The 26,637-nt window shown below is 48.0% G+C and overlaps 1 protein-coding gene across 13 annotated transcripts in view; it reads left to right on the plus strand.

The window, feature by feature from the left end:
* The window catches only part of RALGPS1 (Ral GEF with PH domain and SH3 binding motif 1), a 311,034-nt gene that overhangs the window by 241,386 nt on the left and 43,011 nt on the right, over window positions 1-26,637 (plus strand). For all 13 annotated transcript variants that reach the window (XM_078436478.1, XM_081790947.1, XM_078436474.1 and 10 more), the window contains 2 exons: window positions 19,653-19,790; window positions 22,285-22,378. In XM_078436478.1, the coding sequence (XP_078292604.1) occupies window positions 19,653-19,790; window positions 22,285-22,378 (232 nt within the window). The remainder of the gene's footprint in view (window positions 1-19,652; window positions 19,791-22,284; window positions 22,379-26,637) is intronic.

Genomic DNA, 26,637 nt, shown 5'->3' on the forward strand with positions numbered 1-26,637 from the left:
CTAGAATATATACGTAAAGGCATTTACTCAAATGGAGGACTGTATTTCCCAGTGTGGTTCTTATCATGATAATTTTAATTACATAATTGTTGGTGCAGCTACTTGTTCGCTGTCCGAGACCTCCTCTGGGCAGCAAGCTCCTCGAAAGCAGAGGCTGTATTGGTCGTGTTCCTCGTGGTCTCTAGCATCTACCGTCTCCATATGTATTTGTTGAATGGGGAATAAGTTAATGCCTGAAGCCCAATGCTTGGTACCCGGTAAATGCTAGTAGATGTTAGCTCTTGTCATGAGTGTTTTCATTATCATTATTATTGCTCTAGGTAATGTATTAAAGGCTTTCACACAATAGCTCTGATTCTCAGAACAGCCTTGCAAGGTTGGAATAGCGCTCATCTTACAAAAATGGAAATTGAGGCTCGGGTAAATTAAATAATTTGCCCAAGTCCCATGGAATTGCTGACAGCAAAGCTCACAACCTGCCACTGCCCTCAATTACTCGCCAGTAGCTGCAAAGCCCTGAGTCCCTTCAGACAACTGAGGACAGTGTATATAATATAAAATTCGATGTTTTGGAACACACATGTCATAGAAAGAAAGCACAGTCGGGAGGGGCGGTCCAGTGCTCACAGGTTTGGAGCATGAGAAGTTCTGGTCGCCCCCAAAGATAAGCAGCTTTCTGAGGCTGCTGCCTTCTGAGTGCGGCAGGCCTCCCAGCTGTGCACCTGGGGCTCTCTGTGTCCACCCAAGTAGTAAAGGAATAGAGAGGGAGAACCTGCAAGGACTGGCATCTGTTCAGTGCTTGATCGTTAGGCCCATGAGGGCAGGCAGGGAGCACGTCTGGTTTTTCTCATGGCTGCACCCTCAGAGCTCAGCACAGAGTTGGCAGAGGCAGTGCTCAGCAGCCATTTGGCAGATGAACAGCTATGTGCACGACTGATCGAATGAATGAATGAATGAATGAACGAACGAATGAACGAACGAACCTACTGTCTTCCAGGCATTGTGTCGGCTTGCTTATAGTACCTCATTTACTGCTCTGAATGGACATATGAGGTGGGAACAAATGAGGAGATGAGGCCTGGAGGGGCGAGGTTGGTTCCCCAGGGTCACCCGCTGGAGTGGGCGTTCACGCTTGGGTCTCCGAACCCAGTGTGCTACTCGGAAAGTCGAGAGGCTTCGCCTGGCCGCTGGGATTCCCCATCTCCAAACAGGAGTGCCCCTTGGCTCTGGCTGTGGGAGAGGCCAGAGAGCAGACAGGAGCAGGGAATGAGTTGCTCTCAAGGTATTCCTTTCCACGTTCAGCCCTTGCTATGGGTGTAATGGGATGTGGGGAGCTGGAAGAGGGAGGGGACGGTGGGGTGGAGTGGGAGGTGCCACCTGGATCCTTGTTTCTCAGAGGATTGGGCCTTCCAGAGACCGTTTTCTCTACTAGTGTCATTGCCATCACCCTAACCTTTACTGAGCAGTGACGTTATGCAGAGAGCTGTGCTCACCTCCGCTCCTGCCAGCTCACCTCTGCGTGGTGGGGGGCACACCATTGCCTGCCCCCTGCCACAGAGGCTGAAACAGGATCAGATTGCCGAGGGACATTCTGAGGCCGCTGGGAGCAAGTCGGTGGCAGAGTTGGCCCTCCCCTGAGACTGCCCGGCTCCAGAGCTCCCACCTAAATGGCACCAATGGGACTGGCTTCCCAGGCTGGCCTCCAGAGGACCGCTTAATCCCCAGAGCAGCTGCTGTCCGGCGCCCAAGCCCAGCCCGTCCGCCAGCGTCAAAGCTGAGAAATCTCAGGCACTGTGTGTCCTGAGCCCCATGGCAGGGGAGGTGCCGACCCCGGAGTGGGCACCTCCAACCGAAGAAGTGTTGGCTTTGGATGCCTCAGCCCAGCACCATGGCTGAGCCGGGGCCCATGGGCCAGTTGGAGTGAGGTGTGGTGGGCCGTAAATCAGATTTCCTCCCTGAGCTCTTGGTAATCCACTTGGAACTATGTCCTGTTCTGGCCCAGAGATGTTTCCACTCCCCAGAAGGACATCTGTCCCGTCTGAGGTCAGGGTCTATGACTCAGACTTCCAGGCAAGGACCACAGGACTCAGTTCCTGGCGTGAAACAAAACCGAGAGACTGAAAGGCAGTCCCTACAGTCCTTGTGTTGAATGGAGCACGGATTGGGGCCAGCCAGACCTGGGTTCAAATCTTGGCTTCTCCAGCCGCTGGCCAAGAGACCTTTGGAAAGTCACCCTTTCTTTCCGAGTCTCCATCTCCCCATCTGGATGATGGGGGTGGTACTTCCCTTGGAGCCCTGTTGGCAAGCGAGCTGACGGGGGGGGGGGGGGGGGGGATGGGGGGGGCGGGGGGGTGGGGGGGGTGTCTAACGTCCAGAGCATAAGGCTTGGCTCAGGCTCCGCCCATAAGTGGCTGCGTTCCCCACCCGAGCTCTGCAGGCTCCATGTATTCCCATGCTGTCCTGCGGGGCCAGGACGAGGAAGGGCAAGGCAAGGCCACACTTCTGGTCAGAGCCCAGATTCCCAAGGTGACCTGGGGTGCAATCTTGGCTCTGCCGCACACTCACTGTTTGGCCTTGGACAAACAGCTTAGCCTCTCTGAGCCTCGTTGCCCCTTCTGTAAATTGAGGATTCCAAGAGACTGTGCAGATGTAGCTGTCAGCCCAGAGCCTGGCACACAGTAGGAACTCAATGACCGTGGTCGTCGTGCCGGGCATCCGCTAGCCCTGGGCTCCCACTCGCCCACCCCTGGCTCCGAGATGACTGTCTTGTCCGGGGACCTGTCTGAGCCCCTCCTCCGGGGTCCCTGTGTATGGACTCTGGGTCACCAGAGGATCTTGCTGAGAGCAAGACCCAGGCCAGATCACCATCAGGAAGCTCTAACCAAAGGAGAAGAGGAGGCCTTCGCCCAGAGCAGTGCCCACTGCAACGCAGGAAATGGGACATTTGCAAAGTATTTTCCTTCACCAGTGCCCTGAGGTGATGCCCTTCCTCTTTAGCTGAGATGAGGTTTTTCAGTTTCCAGAGAGACCTTCTATCTGTGTCCCCGGGGGTTACCTCCCCCTCCCAACCCACCCATACCATTGTCAGTTGTACTCGGGGCAGCCCACTGCCCGCGGCCAAGTGCAGGCTCCTGCTTTCTGGGTGCTCAGTGTTCAGTGCTCAGGGAGTCGACAAGAGATGCCCTTCCCCGCACCCCACACTGAACTTGACAGAAATGCCCCTGTCTGTACAGTCGATTATTGAGGCTTCTCCACTGGGCCCGCAGGAAGGTGTTCATCCTCGGGGTGCCCCTGCTTCATCCACATCTGATACACCCATTGGAGAGGGCGGGGCATCTGCAGGAGAGGTTTCTGGGCTTCTCATGCTGCTGATGAGGAAGTGTGGCAAGAACACGTGTGATCTGTTCGCAGGGCGTCCAAAAGCTGAATCCGCTGCTGCCCTCAGTCTGTGATGGTGAAACGTGCCCATAAACTTGTGGAAAAAATGTGCATGGACCAATTTTTACGCCATCCAAAATCATACGTCATTTCTTTGGGTCTTTATACTTAAGCACCATAATTACCAGGGGGAAATATTTTTCATCTTAAAAAATCAAAACAATCGGCAAATCACCAGATGTCCACTAACATTTCATGAAGAAACAGCCCTTCTCCTCGGAGAGCTCCCCTCCCACAGGGAAGCAGGTAGCTTACGTCACTGGAGGCATTTGGGGGAGCGTCGGGTTCCTCCCCGCGCAGGGCAAAAGGGGCTCCGACAACTCACTCAGAGGGTTGGGGCCACTTTTCTGGGTTTGCTGTTGTTGCTGCTTTTCCTGTGCTTTTTGCCTGGATCGTTACAAGATTTTTTTTTTTTTCAAGTTTATTTATTTTGAGAGAGAGTGTGTGTGCAAGTGAGGGAAGGGCAGAGAGGAAGAGAGAGAGAATCCCAAGTAGGCTCTGCACTGCCAGTGTGGAGCCCAATGCAGGGCTCGAACTCACAAGCCGTGAGATCATGACCTGAGCCAAAATCAAGAGTCAGATGCTTAACTGGTTGAGCCACCCAGGTGCCCCAAGATTTTTTTTTTTTTTAATCCAAACATTCATCCTGGATGTGTGTGGGGTTGGCTCTCTTTCCTGGGCCCTGGCACACTCTCCTTGGGAAGACCCCTGTCCTGGGTCAGCTTTCTGTTCTCAGGCCCCCACATCCCCTTACAGTCTTTCTTCCTCTGTCCTTTCCTTTGGCATCTGATCTTGCCAAAGTGGCCTCCACATCAGTGATGCAAGTTTCCCGAGGGTCCATTTTGCTCCTCGCTGCTTCTGATGTTAAATTTTTTTTTTTTATTCTTCTATTGTGTCTTTTAGTTTCCTTTTCTTCTTTTCTTATCTCAGGCGTCTCTAACTCATTCTTGTGCAGGTTCGCCTCTGACAGTTCTCTCCTGTCTCCAAAGCTTTGTCTTCTTGTACCATATTGAGAAGAAAAAATGTCTTGAAATTTCTTTTGGCTACTGGAAAGGACCATTTGAGGACACGTGTTCTCATGGCTCAGCCCCTTCATGCAGCTCAGGCTCCAGAGTTTGGCAGTGTTTTTCCATGTGCTCCCTTGGTGGATTTTCTTTCCTCTGTATCCTTGAATAAGGTGAAATCGGTCCATCTTCAGGGCATTTGGGGTTCCTTCTGAACACACTCCAGCGATCTGTAAATGGAGGTGAGTACATGGAGGGGAAGGAGGCCGCCGGCGCATTCCAGAGCCCCCAGATCAGCTCCTCCTGGACAGCGTCTTAGTCATTGACCTGAGTTCTCTAGTTTTTAGATCCCTGGGTCTGTGAGTCTGGGGGTAGGTCCTGAGAGGTACAAGTTGACATGGTCTACATTGCTCAATTTCTATCCTCTTCATCTTCCTAGAGTATATTTAGCATCTTCCTGGGTCCTAGCAATAAGGCTGTCTATCAGTCGTGGTGAGGTGGTTTTCATTTTTTTTTTTTCCGAAGGCTTTATTTTTAAGTAATCTCTACACCCCACGTGAGGTTCAAACTCACAACCCCGAGATCAAGAGTCTCACGTTCCACCGACTGAGCCAGCCCAGGCACCCCCATCTTTTTCTCTATTCACAAAAATGTTGGTGTTAAGCAGGGGAGTCTCTGGGAGAGGCTGTCTAGTTTCTTCTAGAAGTTTCCAGAAACAGGTTTGTTTTCCCCCATCCACTCTTCCAGTTGTTGGGATTTTTTGCAAGTAACTTCAGCTGCTGTGCTGGCCCCGTTTCATGTGCATTAATTCCTTTAGAGTTCACCACAGCTCTGTGAGAAGGTTACAGGTACTATCTCCATTTCCCAGGGGAAGAAAGCAGTTGAGGAACTCACCCAGGATCACAATGGACAAATCAGTGGCAACATCAGGATTTGAACACCAGTGTCTCAAGTTTTAATATCACTTGTCTGGTGTATGCATTGAGCTCTAAGTATGCCATACATATAACATATCAGGAAGGGTGTGGGCACTAGAGCCCAGTGACCTGGGCTCAGATCCCACCTCTGCCATCTATGTGCTCAGTGACCTAGGACAGGTTACTTAACATCTCTGGAGTTGAGGAGAGTGGCCGAGGCTGGGGAAGTTAGAGCGAATTCCGTGAGTATTAAAGACATGATCAACCCATTTCTGTCTTACTTATACCACGATTTCCTCTGGGACTTCTCATTGGCATCTGAGGATAATTCCCCAAAGTAAATCTATACTAAGTATTATTTTTTAAGCAGTTCCACATCCTTAATTATCTGTGTAATTAATGCCACTGTTGAATGCCTCTGCTGGCCTGTATACTTCATGGGGTCAGGGACCACGCCTGTCTGGTTCTCTTCTATACCCCTGTGTCTAGAATGGGGGAGCCACTCAGCAAATATTTGGAGCACTAATGCCCTTTCACGAGGAGGTGGACATCACTGAGTGGGCTGGCCCCTAAGCATACCACCCTGTGCTGTTGGAGCTTCCTCTCCCCATAGTGACCTACCACCTTCCTGCCCCCCACTGCTTCTGATTGGTCAGCAGACATTCCTCCCTTTCCCTGGGCCTCTCTCTTCCCTGCAAAGCATCCTCTGATGGCATAGCCAGGAGTGGCCTAATAGAGTAGCATTGGCCAAAAGCCTGCGGGAACAGCAGTGAGCTGTGAAGAAGAGGGGAGGCCAGGACTGAGTGAGGTGGGGAGAACCAACCAGAGCAGAAGTCAGGGTCTCAAGAAGGTGACCAGGAGCCCAGAGTTAAGGGGACCAGGTTTCTTGAGCCATTTCCTAAGGGAATGGGGTCTGGTGGGCAGGGGAGAGACAGCACAAGGAGAGTGAGTGTGGGTGGGCCAGTCTGGAGCAGGACCCCAGTGTCTCCCCTCCCTTCCCACCCGAAACACACAATCTCAGGCCAGGGCCAGCACTGGCCTGAGCACTTCTAGTGCCCCCTGCTGGTGGGGCCAATTTTCTCTTGCCCCGGTGGCGTTGACTTCGGCTTGGTGCGACCCAACCTGCAGACCCAGACCCCTGAGTAGGGCTGGAAAAGGCCGGGCTGGTGCCAGGATGGTGGGATCTGGCTGGGCCGGGCACCTCAGTTATGCAGCGTGACCAGGGAGAAGGCCCCCACTGTGGAGCAGGAGAAGCCCTTGCTCCCTGAAAGTGGGTTTTCTAGCACAGTCGTATGGGGACTCACATGGTCTTATCTCTAGCAAAAAAGTGATGAAAACACCTGAGCTTGAAAACCACACATAAATGAGTAGTCAGATACCTTTTTTCTTCCAGAGGGGCCCAGGGAGTCTTTCAGTATTTCATTTAAGCAAAATCAGAAAAGAATTTGCTTTATGAAAGTGAAAATTGGTTTGGATCTAGCTAACCCTCTGAAAAATCTGTTGCTTGTTTTCCAGAGAATGCAGAGATTGGTGATTGAGGTTTAGAATGTCGTGTTTTGTTACACAGTTTCCATTGAGTAATGAATAAATCTGACAGTTTTACCTTTGCCTAGTTATTTTCTGTTACACTTAAAGACTAGGTGAAGTGTGGTCACAGATACGTGAGCACATTAGAGGAAGTGGAAAATACTTTGGTGGATGAAGCAGCCGTCTGTGTGAGCTCACTCTCTGGCTGAGATCCTGGTGGCCTCGGACGTCCAGGAAGCCTTTCTGTGCACAGTAGCAAATCTCTGAGCCAGCGTTGGAAAGACAAGCTCGAGAGTGTTTTCCTTGGCACGTGGGTAGCCTCGATTCTACCCAATATGAGGCAGGTTTCTGAGGCTTTCACTGGGGGAATCATCTTACGTTTCCTTTTGGTGACGTCAACTACTCTGGAAGCCCATTGTAGCACTCAGAGAAATGTGGGTGTTGAGCTTGGAGGTGCCAGAACACAGGGTTGACCCTAACGGGTGGCCGTGGAGTGGGGTGCCCTGCAGCCGAGGCCACGCCCTTCCACTGAGCAATGGACTTTCAGTGCCAGACCAGAGAGTCAGGTATGTACAGGTAAAGACCAACATCCCGTCCGGTCGTCCGCAAACATCTTCTGAGCCACCCACTCTGTGCTGGGCTAGCCACCCACTCTGGCCCCTTGAGATTGCAGAGCTGGATAAGACAAGGTCCTTGTCACAGAATGTGTGATATATACTGTAATCGAGGGGAGGACAGTGCGCTTCAAGGAGTCAGCTAACAGCCGGAGGAGAAGGCTGAGTGGGCCAGGGGACGACATGCCTCTGCCGATCCAGGGAACCACAGGAAGCCCACTCGGCTGGAGCATCACATGAGGAGAGAGCAGGAGAAGAGACCGGAGGTGCAGGCAGGGCGCAGAACCCACAAAACCACAAACACTTGCCCAGTGGGGATGGAAAGTCATTGGGTGAATTTTAAGTTGGGGAAAGGCATGGTCTGATTAGGTTTTAGAAAGATCACTGGATGCAGAATGGATCAGAGGTGGAGACCAAAAGCAGAGAGAGGAGTCAGGAGGTGAGGAAGTGTTAATGGTGGCCTGGAGACAAGATCAGAGGCAGTCTGTAAAGGTTGGTGGCCTTTAAATCAAAACCTAAAGACCAAGTCTTTGCCAGGAGCTAAGAATGCTGGGGAAATCTTGTGTAAAATACTATCTCCATCCTCCCTGCCCCGAAAGTGTTTGTTTCTCTAATAGTTGAAAAGAAAGAAGGAAGATAGACCTTGCTCTCTTTTATATTTCTTTTTATTTTAAGTTTATTTATTTATTTAGAGAGAAAGAACATGAGCAGGGGAGGGGAGAAAGAGGGAGAGAAAGAGAATCCCAAGCAGGCTCCACACTGTCAGTAGAGCCAGATGCAGGGCTCAAACTCACGAACAAAAGACCATGATCTGAGCTGAAATCAAGAGTCAGATGCTCAACCAACTGATCCACCCAGGCGTCCCCTGACCTTGCTCTTTTATATTTCTAAAAGTAGTGCGTATTCATAGCTAAAGTCTTCAAAAATATAAAATTCTATAAAGTAGGAAATAACCCTAAAATTCCATCCCTAAAGATTGCCACCTTTAACAGATTGGGCAATAATCCTCTCTCCCTCCATCCTTTCCCCTCTTTGTGTGTATGCACCTGCGTATGTGAATCAATACAGGTATACAAAATCATACCTGATTGTTTTCACTTAAAAACACATTGTGGGTATCTTTCCATCTCAGTTCTTGGAAACACATATGTTTTATCCTTCTAATTAGCGGTGTCATATTCCACTGCTTGTATAAAAAATCATTTCTCTGAACCATGCGGTTTTTCACAATGATAAATGACAACAATGGCGTAATGAATAATCTCTGTTTATTTTACTCATTTGTAAGGATATTGCTGTAGAATAGGTTTCTAGAAGCAGAATTGCTGGATCCTGGAAAACACATCTTTGAGGTTTTTGATGGATACTGCCAAACCCTCCTTCTAAAAGTTTCTGTCACCTTATACTATTGTCAGCCTTTTATAAGTGACTGTTTCCATACACTCTTGTCAACACCAAGTATTATCAACCTTTTCGACCTTTGCCGGTATAAATAGCCAGAAAAAGGAAATCTTGTTTTAATTTGCGCTTCCTTGATTAGTAATGAGGCTTGGACATCTTTGGTGCCTTTACTGACCATCTTCTATAATGTTATTTCCCTTGGGGCGCCTGGGTGGCTCAGTTGGTTGAGCACCCAACTTCGGCTCAGGTCATGATCTCACGGTTTGTGAGTTCGAGCCCCGCGTCGGGCTCTGTGCTGACAGCTCGGAGCCTGGAGCCTGCTTCAGATTCTGTGTGTGTGTGTGTGTGTGTGTTTGTGTGTGTGTGTGTCTGCCCCTCCCCTGCTCATGCTCTCTCTCTGTCTCTTAATAATAAGTGAAAGTTTAAAAAAATATATAGTAAATTATTATAATGTTATTTCCCTTTATAATAGGAGGTCTTTATATGTCAGAACTAGTGATTGTCTAATACACTGCAGACATTTTTCCCACTTGAACGTTTGTCTTTCCCCTTTGAGCACTTCTGGGTACTTTCTCTGATGATGCATAAGTATTTCTGTTCAGATGGAATCCAGTGGGTCATCCTTTCCTGTCATGGCTTGAGTTTTGTGTCACACTTAAGTCTTTGTATACCCCAAGATTATAAAAAGATTCTCTTCCAGTTTATTCTAGTTTATTCTTCTTCCCATTTAGATTTCAATCCCTAAATCAACTGGAATTTATTCTGTTGTAAGGAATGAAGTAGACGTCTAGCAGCATATTCTCCTAAACGGATAATCATTTGTCCCCAGGCCATTTATTGACAGACGCCATTGACTAAAAATGTACCTGTGTCCTTCACTCGATTTCTGTGTCTGTGTCCATCTGTTGCTTCCTACTCTCCACCTTTGGTTTGTCTCATTCTGGAGGAGGGCTCTACTGCATGATGAGTGTGGATTCATAGCACGTTTGATAACAAGCCTCTCTTCTCATTCTTCTTTTCTCCCATCCGAGTACTAACCAGGCCCGACCCTGCTTAGCTTCCAAGATCAGACGAGATCGGGCGCGTTCAGGGTGGTATGGCCGTAGACTCATTCTTCTCTTCAAAAATGTTCTAGTTTCATGTACTCACCTCTTCCAGCTGAACTTTGGAATCAGTTTTGGGATCATGTGAAGTTAATGTATTAATTAGGCAATAAATGACATTCTCACAATGTTGAGTCCTCCCATTGAAGCATATTAGAGCTGTCTTCATTATTTGCGTCTTCTTCCATATCCTTAAGATGTAGTTCGTTAGTTTTAACCTTCATTACCGAAGCGTTACATTCTCATTGTGACAAATAAAATAGAGTTGGAGAGACAAGTTCATATTTGTGTGAATTGTGTTTTTATTGCAGTGAAGTAGATTTTCAAAGAAAGATTAATAAGCCCAGGATATGTGAACATTTAATTTTAATAAGTGCTATGTAATTTTTCTATCAAATGTTTTATTCATATAGATCTTACACCTTTCTTTTTAAGTTTACACCCAGGGTTTTATAGTTCTGTTTTTACTGCACATGGCCATTCTTTTTTTTTCTTTTTTTCCATATTCTGACTGATGATTTCCAGTATATAAGAATGCTATTGACTTATGTATATTTTCTTTGAACTTAATTCTGTTATTTACCACCAAGAGTTTTTAGTTTAGGGGCGCCTGGGTGGCGCAGTTGGTTAAGCGTCCGACTTCAGCCAGGTCACGATCTCGCGGTCCGTGAGTTCGAGCCCCGCGTCAGGCTCTGGGCTGATGGCTCGGAGCCTGGAGCCTGTTTCCGATTCTGTGTCTCCCTCTCTCTCTGCCCCTCCCCCGTTCATGCTCTGTCTCTCTCTGTCCCAAAAATAAAAAAAAAAAAAAAACGTTGAAAAAAAAAAAAAAAGAGTTTTTAGTTTAGTGTCCTAGATTATCAAATTATATAACTAATATGATAACTAATTATATATCACCTTCAAATAATGGCAATATTATAGGTGTCTTTAATATTTATAACACATTTCTTTAAAAAAAATTTTTTTTCTAACATTTATTTATTTTTGAGAGACAGAGACAGAGCATGAGCCGGGGAGGGGCAGAGAGAGAGAGGGAGACACAGAATCTGAAGCAGGCTGCAGGCTCCGAGCCATCGGCACAGAGCCTGATGTGGGGCTCGAACCCAGAAACCGTAAGATCATGACCTGAGCCGAAGTCGGACGCTGAACCGACTGAGCCACCCAGGCGCCCCTGACACATTCCTTTGTCTTGTGTTATGTCGTTGGATTGTGTCTCCGGGATAGTATTTAAACGACAGCAGGATGGTAGGTATTCTTAACTCATTCGCATCAAGAACATTGTTTTAATTTTTCTAACATGCATTCTTTATCACATTAAGGAAGTCTGCTCCTAGCTCAGCACTTCACCAGGGATGGATATGAAAGCTATCAGTGACTTTTTAGTATCTGCCAAGATACGAAATACCATTGCACTCTTATAATAAGCCTATTTCCTGTATTATTCCTTAATATACTGCTAATTTGATTTGCTAATATTATTTTAAAATCCTGGTGAATTTTATTTGCTAATGTTTTATTTACAATCTGTGGATCTTTATTGATTAATGAGATTTGTCTCTTTTTTATGCCATTTCTCTCAGGTCTTGGCGTAATCATTATGCTAGAGTCATGAAAAGAACTACAAATAGTTCTGACTTCTTCTGTTTTCTGCAACAGTTTAAATAAGATCAATCTTTCTTTTCAATTTTGTTAAATGTTTATTTATTAGAGAGAGAGAGAGAGAGAGAGAGAGAGAGTCAGCATGAGCAGGGGAGGGGCAGAAAGAAAGGGAGACACAGAATCCGAAACAGGCTCCAGGGTCTGAGCTGTTAGCACAAAGCCTGACACAGGGCTCGAACTCATGAATCATGAGATCATAACCTGAGCCGAACTCAGGTGCCCCTCTTTTAATGTTTTATAGATGGGTTCCATAAAGCCATTTGGATATTGTGCTTTGTAATTCTAGTATTTTCTCAATATTACTAATAGTTTTTCTGTACTGACAATTGAAGGTGTTTGCCTCTTCTCAAAACAATTTTGGGAAGGCAGATTTTCCTAGTAAGCACCCATTTCATCCAGATTTTCAAATACGTTGGCATAAAAATGACACATACTGCTATTTTAACATCCCCTCCATATTTGGAATCATACTTTTTCTCTCTCATCCCTAACATTATACATCTGCGTTTTCTTTCTTTTTTTTTCCCTTTCATCATACATACCAAGAATTGTCTACTTTGACTTTTTCAAAGAACCAACTTTGAGTTTTATTTATTACCCTAGAGGCCTTACTTTTTTCTAACTTGTTATTTCTGCTTTTGTATTTTTATTACTTTCTCTCACTTTCTTTTGCTTTGTTTTGTTCTTTTTCTAGTCCTCTGTAATAAACACTAAGTTCATTTCTTTTTTACCTCTCTTAATTATCAGTGTACACATTTGTGGCTATAGATTTTTCTCTGAGTAGAATTTGGTAGCTTTGGCTACACCCTCTATGTAGGTAGTTTGTGATTTTAATTTTAATTTCTTCCTTCATCTCTGAATTACTTGGAGTATTTTTTCGTACCCAAATGGTTCATTTTTACAATTTTACCCGTGGGGCAGGGAGGGAATGGGATCGTTCCAGGGTTACCAAAACCACATGGATTATGAGTATGGGAGGTATAGTTTCCCCCAGAGGAAAATTCAGGGCCTTTTCCAAAAGCACTGGGAGTGGATATTAGGCAGACACAGGTGCCAGTTTCTTTGCTGCCGCCAATAGAATTTTTGAAGGATTTGATGAGATAATACATGTAGTTTAGTTTGTACCGTGTCCAGCACAAAACAAGCCAAATAATACTAACCAGATTAATACCTTCTCCTCACGCCCTTTCTTACTGCTGATCAGAATACTGGCACGTGCGATACGGTCCCATGGCTCCCTAGAGAACACGAGCAAACAGTAGGTTATCCCACTACATCTGTAGATTACTAGGTAATCCCTGTGGCATGAGAGGATCTGTGATTTTCTCCTCATTTCACCTCAGGGAGCTGGGAGGACATTTGGCTGCCCTAGGACCCCAGGATTCTGTGCGGGCTGCAAGACTGCCCACGTGCCTTTGTGATGCATTAGCCTCAACACCAAGAAATAAACAAGGCCATGTGCTCATCCAAGAAACATGGTCTCTGACCACCTGACGTGTGACTTCCCTAGGCCCGCCCCCTTTCTGCAGACCTAGGAAATATTTGTCTCGACGTTGGTGAGCTTCCAACACGTTTCATATAAGGAAACTTCTTTAAGTGAGGATTTGTTCTGAAGTCCGTGTTTTGCATGATTGATACTAATGAGTGGGCACTAATTAATACCCGTAGTTTTCTGCATCTGATGGGGAGCGTGATCTGCCTGCTGACATCTCCTCTGCAGCAGACGGAATTGCTTTGTGCTCTCTTAAAAAAAAAAAAAGAAAGAAAGAAAGAAACCCTAATGAGGGGCTGCTTTGTAACTTCATTCGGAATTTATCAAGACAGCGTATGTGATCAAACCACACAAGTATAGTTCTGGGTGCCAGTGTTCCTCATGTCTGAAGTTGGAAAGTGATCTTTTCAAGGCAGAGCAGGAGAACATGGAAAAAAGTCTTTCATCTCAAACCTTAAAGGAGAAGGAGAGAGAAAATGCAAAGTGTACGATGGAAATGTGGCATATTTTTATGCTGTGGAGGTTTTTTCTTTTTTCCCCTCAACATAGCAGAATTTTCCTTATTAAATAGATAGCTGTGTGAGAAAAACCAAAACCCGCCTCGGGATGGCAGTGAGGCGGGTGGCGATGGGAGAAACAAGAGAGCAGTGAGTTTCTGGGCTGCGGCAGAGCCCTGGTGCCAGCCGCGGGTTCTGGCCCTGGGAGGCTGAGGGCGCCCGGCTTCTAGCGGGCTCTGCGCCACGGGCCATGGGTGTCTCTCACCTTAAGAGAAAGTGTCTGTTCAGGAGAGCACTTCCTTTGTCAGCCTGGCACTCCCTGCTCAGGGCCGGGGCGTCCTGTGGACACCCCTGGTGGGGGGCCTGCATTCACGGGCAGGAAGGTTTGGCCACACGCCCCCAGGCTTGGGACCAGCCCAGCTGTGGAGGGCGTCCACAGCAGAGCCAGCAGAGGGCTGCTCACCACTGGCCCTGGGGCTCTCTGCCCCACTGTGACAGTCTGGTTGGCACTCATATCCGCAGCCGCAGAGCGTCACCAGGCCCTGTGTGGGGCGTGGAAGGAGGGAGAACAGAAGGATGTTCTGGGTGGCTGTCCATCTCCGAGGAGGTCCAGTCTGCAAGTGGGCAAGCCATGGGGCAGATGGCAGCTGCCAGAAGCATCCTCTGGGAGTGGGACAGGCCACAGCGCGGGTGGCTGGGACCCTCTCACCCCTGTGCCAGCCAGGGACTCCCAGCCCCCAGCCCTCGGCATGGCTCTCTGTTCCAAATTTTTTGAGTTAGGCAAGACTGAATTCAAATCCTGATCCCCTCACTTGCGAGCTGTGTGATCTTTAACAAGCCACTTCACCTCTCTGAGCTTCCATTTCCTAATGTGTAAAATGGGAGAGTGAGAGTACGTTCTGTGCTGGTTGCTGTGAGAGCAAGGTGGTACAGGTAAGGCCACCCTCTCCTGTCGCAGACCATGGCTGTTACTATTACAGATGTTTCCCGCAACGCGTCTGCACCTCCCAGTCTAGCCCTGGGCTCTGGCGTTGCTCAACCCTGTGGCAGCCAGGGCCGGTGGCTGGCCCAATTACTGTCCATCTTAACAAGGCCATTAACACAGCATCATCTGCTGCAGGAACTCTGTAATAAATAGGACGGGAGCTGAGACATCCCAGCTGTGCCGTCCCAATCCAGACGGAATCTCCCAGCACTGGCCCGTCTGAGGTGGGTGGCCACCACGTGGTCGGCATCTGGGCGCCATCCACGGTTATGGCAAACCCAGCTGGGTGCATCCCTCCCATGGGCGTCCCGACGTTCTTCCAAGTGGGGCCCGGCCATGGAGGCAGGCTCAGGGTCAACTCAGCTTCTTGGGCACCTCAGTGGTCCAGGCCCCGGGCCAGGAGGCCTCTCAGGATCACCTTCAAGAAACTGAGGTCCTGGGAGGTGAAAGGCTTGCCTAAGGCCACCCAGCTGGTAAGTGGCAAAGCCAGGGTTCCAAGTCTCCTGGCTCCAAGCCCCACACTGTCCCACTTAATGCCACTGCTGCCTGTCATGTGGCACAGCTGGCAGGGCCGCCAGGCCTGGGTGGGCCCAGTGACGATGAGACCTGGGACAGATATGCCACGATGAGTGCCAGGGTGCCAGTGGGGAGGAGATGGAAGGTGTAGCCAGGAGAGGTGGCCACAATACAGTCGTGAGCCCTCTTGGAGAGTGTTAACCCCACAGGGGAAAGTGGGCAGGGAGAGACATAGCCTGGGGACCTCCGCTATGCCCCTTTCTTGCCTCGGCGTCTGCCAGGCACCAGGAGATCTGTCTGGGGTAAAGGAAGGCCTGACAGTATGGCAGCCTGGATGGACAAACGTGTGTGTGAATGCTGCCTCGGCCATTTCCCAGCTGGGTGGCCTCAGACAGGCCACGCAACTCTCTTAGCTTCGGTTTCTTCTGTAAAAATCAAGCTAAAACCTCCCTGACAGCTGTGTTATTGTCACGAACGCATAATATGGGCAACATAAGCTCTTAGTTTAAGACCCGGCACATAGTAAGTGTTCAGTTTTACTATTATTGTTTATTTAAACATTAAATTAATTTTAGTATATTTTAGGGTGAAGGTGGGTGGGAGATACAGGCGTCCAGTTGTGGAATGAGTAAGTCACGGGGACGGAAGACACAGCATGATTGTAGTTGATGGTATTGTAGTAGCATCGTGTGGTAACAGATGGCGGCTCATGCTTGTGAACACAGCACAGTGTATAAACTTATCAAGTCACTGTGTTTTACACCTGAAACTTTTCAAATGAAAAAAAGTAATTAAAAAAAATAAATGCCAACTTTTAAATACATTCATGACATTTATTTTATTATTGTTATCACTTGACTCTCAGTGTCTCTTCCCTCAGCTGTAAAATGAGGGCATAATGTATTTCATGATGTGATTGTGCGGCTTACATAAAATATGCCTTTATTCATGCATTCCTTCATTCAACTAATGTTTACCACGCAGCCCCTGTGTGCTCTGTTCCAGCTGCTGGGGATTGAGCTCTGGAGCGAGACCCACTTCCTGGCTCTGATGAGTTTTAAGTCTGATGGGGAGAATCAGACATTAAATACATGAACGATACAAATAAGTATCATATTGCAGTTGTGGTGAGTGCTAACTGTATGTGGGGCTTAGCACAGCACTGGCATAGTACAAGTGGGAGGTGGCTGTGCCTATGATTTCATTATGATTTAGGCTTTTAAATATTTCCAGCTAGGGGCTAATAACAATGCTGAAAAGATTTCTCTGGATTTGCACAGTATTAACTGTAAAAGATTTGCTGCCTTTGGAGTAGCTTTTGTCTTGGGAACCAAAAGGCTTGTTGAGATGGAGTTTCTGTCCAGGCATTGCCGGGGCTCAGGGTCTGCCCTGGTCGCTGGGGACAGGCCTTTGGGGGGAGACACCCCGCTTCGCGCATCCCCCAGTCCTCAGCGTGTCACGGCATCGGCCCGTACTCCCACGTCCTGGGGGGTAGACAGGGGGTAGCATTGGAGTCTGCACAGTGAAATGATCTCTGATGAAGTAGTGAGCTCCCCGTGTCCCCAGGGTGCAAGCGGGAGCTGGGGGGTAGAAATGGGGTGCCACTCCTTCGAAGGAGAGCTTCTCCTGGCCTCTGTTTGCACACCCAGGGACCTGAGAAGCAGTCCTCACAGGATGACACAAAGCAAGCCTTCCATGCTGAGGGTGTTATTTCAGAAGAGCCGATTCCCCATGTGTGTCTGAGGGCCAGTGAGTGGGTCGGAACACAGGGGCGGGAGCCAGACAGACCTGGGCTGCAATCCCACGCACCCGCTGTGAGGTCCAGACAGGTTTCTTAATCTCTCCGAGCTTTAGTTTTCTCCTCAACCCTCAGGGGTTGATGGCAGGGTCACGTGAGTAAGGAAATAAGTTCCCAGCTTGTAGCAGAGCCTCCAGAAGCCTCAGTTTTCTCCCTTTTCCTGCTCCCCAGTGTCTCTGCTCCTGGCCAAGTGTTCATTCTGCCACTCAGTCGGCTGGGTTCAGATCTGCCCAGAATCTGCAACTGGAACAAAGGTGCCACGGGTCCCCTATCCCGCCGCGTCATGCTCAGCACCAGAGGGTACTTTGTGTTGTGGTTGAAGCAGTAATGGGATTCTCAGGATTGCCACTGCTGAATCCCTGGGGAGGTAGCTGAATTACATTTTTAAGAAGGGAGAGGAAAGACAAGATCCAAAGAAAGAATACATGTGTGGATTTCAACGTACCAAGCTTGGAGCTTCCATACAAGGGAAATTATTTCTAATTATTAAAATTTTGGGAACATGGTGCCACTAGAAAGAAAGGAAGTGGAAATGGCTCCTATTAGAAGTGCTAGCATATGTTTCTGTGATTTAATGGTTTCCCATAACAATGCGTAGCTATTTTTAAAGCAGACGAATGACTCATGGTATCCAGCACCAGCAGTCCACTGTGGTGGCAGGAAGCCTGTGCTGTGGGGAGGCGGGCTTGGGTGCGACCCCCACCTCCATCACTTACCAGCTGTGTGGCCCGGAGCAAGTTATGCTTCCCCTCTGCATTTCCTTTTCCTCCTCTGTAAAATGGGTTGTTGTAAGGATTAATAAGGTAATGAATGTATAAGTCATTATACATTGTCCATCCATGCAAAATACTCACAACTTTTACAATAAATACCTGGTTAACTACATCTATAGTAAGTCTCAGTAGTTAATAGTAAACTTTTAAGGCTATAAATTTTCCTCTGAGTACCACTTTGGTCAGATCTCAGATTTGGTCAGATTTTGATATGCAGTGCTCTTACTGACATTATCTTCAAGTGATTTTTTTGTTTTCTATTTTCTGCTTTTCCTTTGACCCAAGAGTTGCTTATGAGAGAGAGAGAGAGAGAGAGAGAGAGAGAGTATGTGTGTGTGTGTGTGTGTGTGTGTGTGTGTGTGTTTTCTAATCAGTTAGAATTTTTTCTATATTTATTGTTTAATTCCTAAATTTACTTTTTGGAACTTAATGAGCATTTCTTTATATTCTAATATATAACCAATTTCTGTAAGTATCCCATGGGTATTTGAAAAGACTGATATTTTCATTTATATAACCTTGTTAACTTTGTGAGTCAGTATTCATATATGCACAGGTATGTACATATATCTGTATATCTGTGTATATCTTGTAGGTGCATACACGCACATGCACACACACACATACACACACACACACACACACACACACATATATTCTGGAAGAGACATGCCGAAGCTCTCTCTATAATTGTGGCTTTGTTGAATTCACCTCCTTTCTGGCAGTTTTTTGCTTTACATATTTTGATGCAATGTTGCTTTGTGTGTAGAAACTTGTAGTCATTAGATCTTCTCAATCAACTGCACTTTTCATTAACATCGGTCAGTCACTCCTCTTTGCCTTCTCCAGTGTTTCCTGCCTTGAATTCTGTTTTACATCGCTGCTCCTGCTCAGCCCACCGGTAGTGTAGACGTAGTGGTAGTGCTCATGGAGGGCTGCGGGGAGGATATGCCAACATTGTCCATGCACAACCCCAGAGAGCCTGGAGTGTGGATCATGCTGTACAGCCAGTTCTCCTCTCCCATCCCTGGCCAGGTGGCTTGTCCCAAATTCCAGCTGGGATGATGCCAGGAGGCTGTGCTAAGGCTCACCACTGACCTATCATAGCAATGTTTTCGTATCACATAATATTTTCTTATTAAGCTCCCTCAGTAGAATTCTCTGTCTAGCCTTTGTTCTTTGTACCAAGGACTGTTGTTGCTTTTTTGATTTCTTCTTTTGTGGTAGTTAATTTATGATTTTAGCGTGTGTGTGTGTGTGTGTGTGTGTGTGTGTGTGTGTGTACATAGAAAAATAGACACATAGCTAAGTGAATAAATAAAAAACCGAATTCAGGGCCCCCCGGGTGGCTCAGTTGGTTGAGCGTCCGACTTCGGCTCAGTTCATGGTCTCGCGGTCTGTGGGTTCAAGCCCTGCGTCGGGCCCTGTGCTGAGAGCTCAGAGCCTGGAGCCTGCTTCAGATCTGTGTCTCCCTCTCTCTTTGCCCCTTCCCTGCTCATGCTCTTTCTCTGTCTCAAAAATAAATAAAAACATTAAAATTCTTTTTAAAAATTCATTTAGTCCAAATGGGCGTTGTCCTGGTTATGACACCTTGGAACCTATTAAATGTATCGGTTGGTGAAATATGCAAGTATCCATCTTATTTTCCAGTTGGGTTACAGGTGAAAACCCTTGTGGCTGGAGGCTGTATGAACTAGAAATGCTGAAATCTTGCCAGTATTCATTTTGGTTGTCACTCAGATATTTGATTACATTTGAGCCATCTATGTGAGAGATTAGCAGTCGGGATTGGAATTGAAGTCAGAATTATATCTCGATTTTCCATAAGCCACCCCTTATACCTTCTAGCACAGTGGTGCTGTTTTGTGCTGTTTTGTTCTGATTCATGGCGAGTGCCCACCATTACTATATATCTTCTTTAATTTTAGGGATCTATCTTCTGGATTTAATCTACATTGATTCTGCATATCCTGCCTCAGGCAGCATCATGGAAAACGAACAAAGATCCAATCAGATGAACAACATTCTCCGAATAATCGCTGATTTACAAGTTTCCTGCAGCTACGGTTAGTACCCCTGGTTGCTGGAATTGTGAAATCTTACATCACTGAAATTTGGATTCGGCACCTCATCAGTGAGAAAGCTCTGGGAACCAGGTGGTCCCCACAGAGCTCTTCATTTTAATATCTTGAGCACCCACCATGTGCAGGACCCTTTACCCACAGGCTTGATCTTCAAAGATGATGAAAACTAGATGTTCCCATCTCTGTGTTACAGACAAGGAGACTGAGGCTGAAGATCGTTCAGTCGCTTGTCTAAGATCATGCGTCTGGGGGTTGGCAGCGCCCAGGTCTTTCTGGCTCCCAGGTCATTCATCCACGAAGAGCTTTGTGGGCAGCCCCTGGGCAGGTCTCCTCCAGGAGGATTCAGGGACCCAGATTTCTCCACGTTGTGGCTCCACCATGTCCCCTGGCCTTAGAGACCTCCAGTGGACTCCACATCCACCTGGCAGATGCAGGAAGAGAGAGAATCATCCAAGAGTAGATTTTATGGGCCAGATTTGTACATAATGCTCATCATTTCTGCTGGGGAGGCTAGGAAATGTAATCTAGCTGTGAGCCTGGAAGGAAAAGGGAAATGACTTGGTGAAAACTAGCCAGGCTCTGCTCCACATGACCAGATCCAAAGTGTGATTGATGGTTGTCGAAGATGAGGTTGAGGAACTGAGAAGTCAGAACGCTGGGTGGGGCATCCATGCAGGTGTCACGCCTTCCCCCAAGATGATGGCGGACTCCGCCGTGTGCAACTACGTTGTGAGCCAGGTGCCCAAGTCCTCCAGGAAAGGGCGGGAACGTCCAGGGTGCCAGCCGGGAGAGGTCAGCAAGGAAGAGAGGGATGGGTGGTAGACCTGCAGGAATGGGCCTCCGTGGGGCAGGGTTTTCAGAAGAGGGTGGAGGAGTAAAAAGTCTGGAAGCAGCAAAGGGGGACAGGAAGGAAACCAACCCCACCTACAGTTCACGGGGCATGAGAAAACTGACAGCCTCCACTGGGGAAGGCCATGGGGAAGCCAGGGTGGGGCTCTGCAGGGTGGGCTTGTTGAAGCCAAAGGCCCCCTCCACAGGCACTTCCAGATCAGCTGCCCTGGGGGCTCCCCGTGCAGTCCTCCCCCGCCCAGGCCCTTTTCCATTCGCAAGTACATCAGCCCTCACCGTCCTGCCGGGCTGCAGGGCAGTGACACACGCGGCTCTGGGGTCAGACTCAAGCTCAAATCTCAGCTCTGCCTCCTGAAAAGTCACTTTCTCCTAAGTCTGAGGTCTTCCCATCAGTAGCAGTGGGGACGTCGTGCATGCAGAGCCCTTATCGCATTCCAACATTTGAGTAGAGTTCAATAAGTCCTCATACCACCGTCACCTTCATACCTGCCTCTTCTCTATCATCAGCTTTGGGAAGCAGGTGTCATCATCCCCACTTTCGGACAAGAACACAGGCTCTACAGGGGCGCCTGAGTGGCTCGGTCGGCTGGGTGTCCGACTTCGGCTCAGGTCGTGATGTCACGGTCCGTGAGTTCGAGCCCCGCGTCGGGCTCTGTGCCGGCGGCTCAGAGCCTGGAGGCTGCTTCGGATTCTGTGCCTCCCTCTCTCTCTGCCCCTCCCCCGCTCACACTCTGTCTCTCTCTCTCTATCAAAAAATGAATAAACGTTAAAAAAAACTTTTTTTTAAAAAAAGAACACAGGCTCTAGAGATACAAGAGGATCTGTTCCAAATCTCACAGTTGAGGGGCGAAGCCATCAGGGGCTCCTCACAGCACCTGGACGCACGTCCCTGAGAGCCAGGGCCCTTCCCCACCCCCTTTCTTCTCCTCTTCACAGCCCCCTTTAGTGCCTCCCCTTCTTCCCTTAACTTGTCCCGTCCCTCCCTGTGAGGAATGGCGGAGAGGACCACAGAGTTTTCGGCCCCCTTGGAATAGTGACCGTGGAGTTCTGTGGGGAGCGTCTGACATCAGTCACTCTGGCAACAAGGCTGTGCGACGTGGCCAAGGCTTCCAGGGACGGAGTCGAAACCTGGCTCTGCCACTTCTCAGTAATGTGATCTTTGCCAGTTGCCATAGTTTCTTTCTCTGTGCAACAGGCACGTTATTTCCCCCCAGTGAGGCAGACGTGACAGTTAAAGCAGATGACTTCTGGAAATCACCTGGTACCTAGCCCAGCACAGCAGGTGCCCAGGCGTCTAGACCCCTCCCTTCCTTACCTGGATGGACCAGCTCCTGCCCGTGGGCCAGACTCTCAAGCTGTGCTAGGACCTGGGTTGGACCTCCACACCAGGCTGGATGGGCCTTGTTCATTCATCTTGCATTCTTGTCATGCAGGGGGTGGGAGGCCTGCCCAGTTACCCCACAGAGACCTGTTTTAGGGCACAAACACCTGGCTCTGGTCTGTTCTGGAGGCCTTTCTCTCCCCAGCCAAGGACCTGTGGTGATTTCAGGGTATGTGGCCCACTTCTCATATGGGGCCTGGAAGTGGGGAGAGACTGAAGCCTCTGGGTTGCATCCGTGTTTTGCAGATCACCTCACAACCCTGCCCCACGTGCAGAAGTACCTGAAGTCTGTACGCTACATCGAAGAGCTCCAGAAGTTTGTGGAGGACGACAACTACAAGTAAGTGCCCGCCCCCTGGCCCGGCCCTTGGGGACCAGCGATTGGCTGGTGATGTCGCTACCTCACTCCAGCAGCACCACGCCCGCACACTCAGGCACAGGCACGTCGTGTGACCTCTGGCCCCACAGAGGCCGAAGCGGTGCGGTCTGAGCATCTCCTCCCACTTAGCTCTGCCCCAGCCACCCAGGCTCCATGTTCTGAGGAAGGTGTTCTGTGAACTTCTCAGCCTGGCTTACCCACATCGCATGGGTGATGGGAACTTAGACTCCATGGCGCAGGCCCTGTGCTCCGGATTCTCGCGAGTGACTCCCCCCTTCACAGTGCTGGCTGGAAGGACAGCATCCTAGCCATACATCCAGCCATACATACTCTGTTTGCTGGCTGGCAAACAGAGTCCTCCAAGAGCCTGTCTCATGGATGAGGCAGCTCCCCGTGGCCCCGGCTTTCTGCAGGACTCTCGCCATCCGGGACTGGCCGAGGCCCCGTCTCCATCCCGTGCAGCCCTTTGGAGTAGACTCGGGTCCCTGAACACCCCTGTGGGTCCTTTGCTCTCATCTTCCACTCACCCCACTCTGGCTTTCAGTTCTGTCTTCATTTGTGCCACCTGGGAACTTATCCAGCATGTCTATGTATTTAGAGGGAGAAGGAGGATTTTTCATATCAACTCTGTCTGCCACATTGATTGGACATCCTCTTGGCTCATTTTCAGCTTGAGGCCAACTATGAGCCTCAGTGCTTTTCGTACGACCTGATCTATCAAGACAAGGCTCAGCCATCTTGTAACTGATCATTTCCCCTGAATTGTCAACTTTCCAGTGGATTCTTTCAAATCTCATCTTATTGGCTGCTTCTAGCATGCCGTGTTCCTTCGGATCCTGTTAGTCAATGCGTTTTTGTTTTTTGTTTTTTGTTTTAATCTCTTCCAGTTTCATGTCTGAAAATTTGGCCAGTTTGGTTACTTGGTCTTCACCAAAATCACTGAAAACTGTAGAGAACCGTGGTCACTAGGGACACTCCCAGGTTACTCCTGATTTGCTCACTAGAGCCTTGGGGACAGCTGTTCAAACAGCTCCACATCTGGCCACATCTACAGTAGTAGTTCTCAGCCCTGGCTGTGAATCAGAGTCACCTGGGAAGCTTTATAACCAACCATATGTTTGTGGTAGAGCCTGGAAATTTGTATTTTCTCAAAGCTCCCTAGGTGGTTCTAATAATTAGCCATCTTTGGGAGCATAGACATAATAATGTCTTTAGTTGTTATGGTATAATATTTTACTAAAGCAGAGTGTAATACGAAATTTTGATCTATCACATAATCATTAACAACAACAGATGAAGGCGAGAGATGACCATTAAAATTATGTTTGCCACCAGTTAAGCTCATTTTACTTACAAAGCATTTGCTGTTCCTAAAAAGAGTACCCTGGAGTGTGAAATTATTCCCATTTAGGTTCTGGGATAATATTTTCCATTCATGTGCTGGTAGTACAATTAAAGAGACAGCAGTTTTTCATTAACACTAATATCCTTTAAGGAGAAAAATGGTCTATAAATACTTCTGACCATGAGATAATCCTTGGACAAGCTGTAGGTTGTGAGTAATTACTCCTTCCATTCTGAAGGACATTGAACACCCCCAGCACTTACTGCTAAACAACAGTCAGCCTGGATGTTACAAAGGCCCTTTGTTGTGGTCCAAGTGGGCAAGCCAAGGGAAGAAGCCTGCACTCTCACCCCCAGGGCCCAGACCACTGAGAGGGTCCCTCCCCAGGGAGGCCCTGGCTCTGGGTGACACAGGACATGCAGGGCTTGTGATTCTACGTGAGGAACCCACACTCCATGGCCCAACTCATGTCCCAAACTTGCTCCCCATCCGAAAGGACGCAGTGGCTTCATTATTACCTGATGACAAAGCATTTCTTTATTTTGTTGTATTTTATTTATTTTATGTTATTTTATTTTATTTTTTATTTTATTTACTTATTTTGAGAGAGAGTGTGAGAACACGGGGAGAGGCCGAGAGAGAATCCCAGGCAGGCTCCGCGCTGTCTACACGGAGCCCAATGCAGGGCTCAAACTCACAAACTGTGAGATTATGACCTGAGCCAGAATCAAGAGTCAGATGCTCAACCGACTGAGCCACCCAGGTACCCCGACCAAGCATTTCTAACACCTTGTCCCCATCTGCTTTGGAGACACTGTGCCAAGGGGCCCAAACAGTGCTTTGTTTTTCTTGACTCTTCATCTATTTCATTTTATTTAAGAACATTTACCCAAATTCCTACTACCTAGAAAACATGACCTTTAGCATTAAGTGAACAAAATTTTGGACATTTTTTTATGCACAGGAAGTGCAGATAGACATAGAGAAGGATGGACAGATGGATGGAATGATAGAATTTATTAAAATTGGACCATGCTACACTTGCTATTTTTAATTGAAAGTATTTTAACTTAACCAGAAACTGAAATAAAATGTAAGGAATTGCTTGCTCTTCAAATAAATATTTCTTCAGCACAAGAGATATAATTTCCTAAAAGGGTCTTCTAAAATTAACAAGAGAGGTCAGGAAAAACATGAAGACGCTTGAGTCAGTGAGTTCTGTTTTCACTGGGTCTCTGCCGTGCACAAGGTCAGTTGACTGGTTAGGAAAGATGAGAACATCAGTCCTCTCCCCCCTTCACCTCCCCTTCACCATCATCCAATTTTTTGTTAGTTGTATTATTATTACTACACAGTCCAAGTTTATAACATACACATCATGTTCAGGAACCATAATTCCTACTGGTTAGTGTTTCTAAACAGATTCAATTCTTACCACCTGTGTTCTTCCACAGTTTTCCCATTCCTGGAGTCTTTGTTTTAATGACTCCCTTATTTAGCTGCATTTCATCACGAAGCAGGTTTTCGCAAGTCCCACATGCTCTGATTTCCCCCCGTGAAAACATCCGCAGGTGACCAGGCCTCCCCTTGCTGGGCCGCACGCCTTTGCGTCTCTCCCCCAGGACTCGTGGACCCTTCTTCTGTAGAGAAGTCTGAGCCAGTCTGATCCTTTTCCTCTTGCAAGTGACTTGTTTTATCTGCCTGGTGGGTAAAGGATTCCTTGAAGTTCAAAAGCACAACAACAGGAATGGCTCCGAGGGTTCTGTACCAAATTTCCCTGGAACCTGGCGTGCTCTTTTTTCCAATTCAGAGTGATTCTTTGGGTTATCTTTGACTTCTTCTGTGCCATTTCTTGGCTTTCCTCTTTCAAGGACTCCGGGCATCCATACGTTGGGTGCTGTCTGCTTTCCATGTCCCCAGCTTCTTTCTAGTGGCTATAATAATCTCTGTCTTTTCATTGACAGACACCCAGATGATCTATTCATTTGGTCCTTGATTGGTCCCCTAGGACCCCAGGCTCCCTTTTCATCTAACTCCTTTGTGCCATCTCATTTTTCAGGTCTTGCTTTATTCATCCCATGTTCTGAATAAGCTGTACTGCTCAAAGCACTTGGGGGAATTTCCTTGTGTTCCTCGGGGCTGCCTCCTGGGCCAAGCAATCTGGGCAGTGCTCTACTCTATTCTCTCTCCTTTTTTGTGTGAGAGGACATTTGCTAGCTTGCCACACCAATTCTTTTTGCTTGCTCGCATTTTGAGAAGCTCCATCTGGGTATTCCATGGCTCTGATGGAGGGAGGTGACATCTGACCCTGCTCCCATGTGTGTGAGATGGGCTGGCTTTTCCTCCTGCTGTGCTGTTAGGTCAAGGTTCTTAAAGTCTTACTCTTCTTCGGTAGCCTGGGGGAACACAGGGCTCAGGCTCCAAGGAGGCACAGGGAGCATGCAGTGTGTTTTAGATACCGGGCTCTATTAAAAGGCCTGCATTAAGGTTTCCTCCACCTTGTAGGGGACTGTATCCCATGCCCTCAGGTTTCAAATGTTTATTTATTTTTGAGAGAGACAGAACATGAGTGGGGGAGGGGCAGAGAGAGAGGGAGACACAGAATCGGAAGCAGAGTCCAGGCTCTGAGCTGTCAGCACAGAGCCTGACGCAGGACTCGAGCTTATGAGCCGCGTGATCATGACCTGAGCTGAAGTCAGACGCCTAACCGACTGAGCCACCCAGGTGGGCAGTCCTGGATGCCCTCAGGTGTCAAATCGCCCCCTCAATGGAGCCTTCATTTCCGTCAGCGTATCCACATGCCGTCCACTCATTTCATCCGCTTCTCGCCAACACCTACCGAGAAGCCTCGGAGGGCAAGATAGGAGCCGTGCTG

The sequence above is a fragment of the Panthera onca genome, chromosome D4, assembly GCF_046562875.1.
Source record: "Panthera onca isolate mPanOnc1 chromosome D4, mPanOnc1 haplotype 2, whole genome shotgun sequence".
Classification (NCBI taxonomy): Eukaryota; Metazoa; Chordata; class Mammalia; order Carnivora; family Felidae; genus Panthera; species Panthera onca.